We start from the raw sequence: 6,000 nt of genomic DNA on the forward strand, positions 1-6,000 counted from the left end.
GTGGGTTTTTCAGGCTATGTGGCCATGTTCTAGACAAGTTTTTTCCTGATGTTTATTCTCCATGGATGCTGGCGAAACGCCAGAAATAAACTCATCTAGAACATAGCCACATAGCCTGAAAAACCCACAAAAACCTATAAAACAGAATTTTCTTCACAAAAATAGTATTTCTGCATAGAAATATTATTTCATGTGCAGAAAATGCTGTTTCCTGCACAGAAAGGGGTGTTCTCTGCACAAAACAACCATGTTTGAATTTTGCACTTATTAAGTCCTGAATTGCGAATAGGCAGTCAATACGTGTGTGGTTTTCAAATACTTTCTCACAACAGGAAGAAAATTGTTAAAATGATCCCTCCCTTCCTCCCTCCCTTCAAGAATTAATATAGTTTGACACTGCTTTAACTGTCATAGCTCCATCCTATGGGATCCTTGAATTTATAGTTTGTTGTAGCATGAGAGCTCTCTGAGAGAGAAGAATAAATATCTCACAAAACTAAAACCCCTAGAATTCCATAGCATTAAGCAATGGTAATTAAAGTGGCAGACAACTGCATTATTTCTGCAGTGCAGATTAGACTGTAGTCATGACCATGCTGTAGGGCTTCTTTTTCTACTTTTGAGACAGTCTTACCTATTTTGATTCATTGGAGGGTCTCTCAAAATCCACCTACCACCTTGCTTGGGAACAACAGGCATTTAATTGCCCATCTGTTCTCTCTAAACTCTCTCCTGCTGAATTGTTCTACCTAGCCATTTTGCAACTTCATGGTGTGACTATTTAAACGAACTTAAAACTAAAATTCTATAACCAGTTTTAGACTGTTTTAAGTCATTCTTTAGTATGTTAAATATTTGAAAGAGTTTTTAATTGCTTACACTGATTTTATTTGTACACTTCCCATACAGATCAAGATATAAAGATTTAAATAATTAAATATTACAAAATGTAATCCACTCTGAGTGTTTCGGCACACTCTAATTCTGCAGATTCTGAGGTTTCTCAGAGTAAATCTACACTGTAGAAATAATGCAGGTTGACACCACTTTAAGTACTGTAGCTCCATCCTATGGAATCCTAAAATGTGTAGCTTTAAAAAGTCTTTAGTTTTCTGTGCCAAAGTGTACTGGTGCCTCACAAAACTACAAATTCCAGGACTATCTAGCACAGAGCCATGGAAGTTAAAGCAATGTCAAGCTGCATTATTTCTACTGTGTAGCTGCAGCCAGGCTTCCACATCATACTTTGGATCATTTTTTTTAAAAAAATGTAATCTGAAGCTATTTTTCTGGCTTTCATAATATTTGCATTTATTTATAAATTTCTAGACTGAGCATGCATTGTGGCCACCCACATGTTTCCCAGAAAACCCACCAGCACTTTGATATTCTTGAGAGAGCAATCATCCTCTAGTGTGTCAATTTAGTCCAGGTCCAAAAATCTGCAAGCTTATCCCAGCTTACATACATCTGGTTAGAACTGCCAGTATGATTCAGCTTGTATAGATCTACCTTTTCACTTCTCACTGTCTGCTATGTATTTGTATAGGTAAAAAGGATAATTCAGCTCCACTTATTATTTATTCTTTCTTGGGTCATCCCCAATTTAAGACATCGCCGAATATCAACAGTATTAAGAGATATTATCTCAGGATACAGAAAGTGATATCTGCACCCACAGAAAATCAATAATAACACAAAGGGTGTGGTGTGAATGGATATGGCTTGTCATGAAGGGGTTAAAGTATGGTGCACATACTTATGGTGTGGAAAGAGTTACAATATTGCACAAATGCAAAGGTTTGCTAAAAATGTTGACATCTCATGGTGCCTGCATTCTTAGATTATTTCTAATTTTTTTTGCATTGAGACTCCTGCATTTTTGAGATAATAAATTATTCTCATTAATGCAAGTGGGGCATGCAAGTGGACTGGCTGAAAGCACAATACTCTTCAGAGTAGCTGCCAAAACGGTCAAAATGAGACCTGAAGCAGATGAAATTCTAGTAAAGAGCTGAATCACTTTGGGATGGAGTGTTAACAGAAAAAAACTATTAGTTAGAATAATTTACATTTGTCAGATTCAGCCATCTGATTGTCTCATATAAATAACAGTACTCTGTGCCAGTAAAAAAAAAATTAGCAGAAAAGAAACTGCACAATCAGTATTTTAATGTTGCTTCTGAAACATTAAAAATTTGTCTTTTAATTGTTTTTAAAAAGCAGTATTTAAATTCTAGGGCTTTTAAAATTATTGTAAGTGAAGATTTGGTTTTGTTTCCTCACCTTCTCTTTTCTTCTTTCCAGATATTACACAAGGACACTTTATCAATTCCAATTTCAAGAAGCACTTTGCAAGGCTGCTGGTCATACAGATGAGCTTTACAAATGTGACATCACTAATTCCACAACAGCTGGTCTGAAGTTGCGGTAATTCTCTGCCTTCTATAATATATGAGCAATTTATAGTAAAATTCATCCTTCATAACTGGTACACATAAAGACTGTCTTCATTTCAAAAACTGGCTTCCACTTCTCCTTTGCAAAGGGAGACCAGTCTTCACTTTCAAAGATGATGTGACAAATGATAAGAGGACAATTTCAATGCTATGTCATTGATCATTTCACTCTCATTCACCTGCCAGTTGCCTAGATGTTTCTGGTGCAAATTTAGGTTTGGAATCTGGGTGAGGAAAAAGCAGATGCTAGTATTTCCTATCCAGTGAACATGTAGATCTTACAAAATGCTGGTGGTCTTTAAAAAAAAGTCTTAGAATTTTTCATTTTTTATTTTTTTTTGAGAGGATACCTAATTTTGCCTGTAGTTAACAGAGTTGCTCACAGCAGGAATATATGGTGTATCTTTAAGAAACATCTCCAATTCATTATGATTTCCTGAGCATGGAAAGGGAAGCATGCTTTCCTGCCCATGGAAACAGGGGAATATCAATCCGGCCCCTCTCCATCATCAAATATTCCCATTGGCATGAAGGCTTTCCTCAGGCTAGCTAGTTCCCTGATTTTCCAGGGTTTTTGCTGGTGTGGAAAGTCTCCAGTAAACATTCCCCATCTTCAGACGTGGAACTTTCCACTTAAGGAAAGTGATGGTGTAGGGATGGGTTATGTGCTCCCTTGCTCCCATGCATGCTGAAAACACTTAAAGAGGATCAGGGAGTATATGAGGTGCCTCTGACATATGTTTTCACTCCTACTGTGAGAGACTCTGAAAAGGGCTTATGTAGACTACACTTTCAATTTACTCCTTGAAAAATGTGATATCAAGGATCTACAGATAGTTGCTACATGAACTTTACCTAAGTTTCCCCATATTAGGTTTTTTTTTCTATCAAAGCTTGGTAGTAGCTTCTTATAAATAAAAGTATAATTGCTATCAGTTTTGCAGACTTGGTCAGAGCTTTTAACTGAATTACATGGGGGCGAGAGATGTTCTTCTAAAAGATGGATGAACCCTGGGGACAATAGAGGGGGAATTTGGGAATAGAAGGATACACCAATGGGTGGGGGGCGGGAAATAAAAAGCAGTTGAGGATTATAACCCATGGTCTTGGATATCCTGAAGTAATGCACAGAGCATGGGAAATAAACAATATGAACTTGAATTGTTAACACAGAAAGGGAAATAGAATTTAATAGGCATCACTGAAACCTGGTGTGATGTAGTGGCCAAGATGGCTGTATTACAGAAGTACAGTGTATAGATCATTTCAAGAGAAATCATGGAATGGGAACGACTCTATTGCTCACCTGAAATATTGAGTCCAATTGTGGGTGCTGCAGTTCAGAGAAGAGTGACAATTATGCTAAAATATCTAGAAACTAACCCCTATGAGAATTGGCTTAGGGAGCTGGGTACGTTTAGCTTGGAGAAGAGAAGATTGACAGGTGGCATGATAGCCATAATTAAATATCTGAAAGGATGTCATGTAGAAGATGGAGCAAAGATGTTTTCTGCTGCTCCAGAGATTAGGACATAGATTCAAATTAGAAGAAAAGAGTTCCCACCTAAACAGTAGAAAGAACTTTTGACAGTGGAATTGACTGCCTTAGAAGAAGATGGTCTTTCCTTTTGTGGATGTCTTTAAACAGACTATATGACCATTTTACAAGAGTGTTGTAGCCATGTACTCCTACATGACAAGGGATTGAACAATCATGGACATAGAACAGTTACTAATATTTACTCATCCATAACTGTTCTGTATTTGTGATCACCATTTAGTCATGATTGTAACACTATTACCATGATCATTAGGGTGGAGGGCTAGGCCAGAAGAGGTTATCCAGCTAAGTATACTTAACTAATGCTGCATCCACACTGTAGAAATAATCAAGGTTGACTTTAACTGCCAAGACTCAGTGCTATGAAATCCTGGGAACCATTGTTTGTTCTGGCACCAGAGGCTCTCTGATAGAGAAGACTAAATGTCTCACAAAATTACAATTCCCAGAATTCCATAGCATGGAGTCATGGCAATTAAAGTAGTGCCAAACTGAATTATTTCTGCAGTGTGAATGCACCCTAAGGACCAAAACAGACAGCCATAAATGGGTGGCTTAATGCCACCCCTTTAATTGTCAGGCAACCACACACTATGCCCCACGCCAGCATTTTCCCAGCACAAAAAGAAGCGGCTGAAAGCTGCTCATTTTTGCACTGGAAAAAAGAAGACTTTGGTGGTTTACAGACCGCCCCTTTGGGGTGGCCTGTTCCCGCCCCTTTCCCCAATGGATCGGGGCCTCAGCTGCTACAGCGGCAGCCCTGAGATCTCGATCCGCCGCTTTTTCAAGCCGCGGGGAAGCCTCAAAAGGCGGCTTCCCTGCGGCCTGGAAAGGGGTGTCCTTGGGGCTTCAAGTGGCAGGGAAAGGGAGAAAGGGGCTACTTGGCTCCTTTATCTTTTGTGCCGCTGGCGCAGCCGTGTAAAGACTGTGACAGCGACACAAAATCAGGAAGGAGCTCCAAAATGGAGCTCCCTCTGGTGCTGCAGAAAGGGCGCCACAGGCTCCCTTCTACGGCACCAGGACATCACGTCCACGCTGCTTTGTTTGGAGGCAGCGCAGTCGTGACGTCGTAATGGCGGCACCCATGTAGAATGGGTGCTGCCATTTTGTACGTACTCTGTACGTACTAGGGCTGGGGGCATCTGAAAGAGATGCCCCCAGGCAACCCTAGTACGTACAGAGTACGTATGAAATGGCCTGTTTATAAAGGGCCTTTGCCACCGTGATGGTGGCTTTTCAGAGGGCCTTATCACACGAGGGGTTTTGCAGCTCAGATCCAGAGCCACTGCGGGTCCAGCCATGCGTATTCACGCTATAACATGATGTATTATCAGACATGATTGCTTTCTATAGGGGGTCATTCCGAGGGGGATCCACAGTCAATTTGGAGTGACGGCTCATTTTTGTGAATTCGGTAACAAGCGAATTCACAAAAAATTTTTCCAAGCTCACTTCGATTTCACTTCAAATTAGTCTGGTGTGGAAGATCACCCCGATCTCGCCCCCATTGACCCACTGTGACCTGTCCCATCATCCCCTGCCAGCTCCTTCACCCCGATCTTGCCCCTTCTGCCACCCTGCCACCTGTCCCACCATCTCCTGCCTGCTCCTTCACCCCAATCTTGCCCCAGTGACCCCCTGCCACCTGTCCCATCATCCCCTGCCTCCTCTTTCACCCCGATCTCACCCCCATTATCCCCTGCCTCCTCCTTCATCCCAATCTCACCCCGTCTGCAACCCTGCCACCTGTCCCATCATCCCCCGCCTGCTCCTTCACCCCAATCTTGCCCCCAATGAACCCCTGCGACCTGTCCCATCATCTCCTGCCTTCTCCTTCACCCCAAATTTGCCCCGTTACCCTCTGAAACCTGTCCCATCATCCCCTGCCTGCTCATTCACCCTGATCTTCCCCCAGTGACCCTCTGCAACCTGACCATCATCCCCTGCCTGCTCCTTCACCCCGATCTCACCCCAGTGACC

The 6,000-nt window shown here is 41.7% G+C and overlaps 1 protein-coding gene across 1 annotated transcript in view; it reads left to right on the top strand.

The window, feature by feature from the left end:
• ACE2 (angiotensin converting enzyme 2) overlaps positions 1-6,000 on the top strand; it is a 55,357-nt gene that overhangs the window by 37,016 nt on the left and 12,341 nt on the right. The window contains exon 13 of the mRNA XM_042456845.1: positions 2,308-2,430. Within this exon, the coding sequence (XP_042312779.1) occupies positions 2,308-2,430 (123 nt within the window). The remainder of the gene's footprint in view (positions 1-2,307; positions 2,431-6,000) is intronic.

Source organism: Sceloporus undulatus, chromosome 3 (genome assembly GCF_019175285.1).
Source record: "Sceloporus undulatus isolate JIND9_A2432 ecotype Alabama chromosome 3, SceUnd_v1.1, whole genome shotgun sequence".
NCBI lineage: Eukaryota > Metazoa > Chordata > Lepidosauria > Squamata > Phrynosomatidae > Sceloporus > Sceloporus undulatus.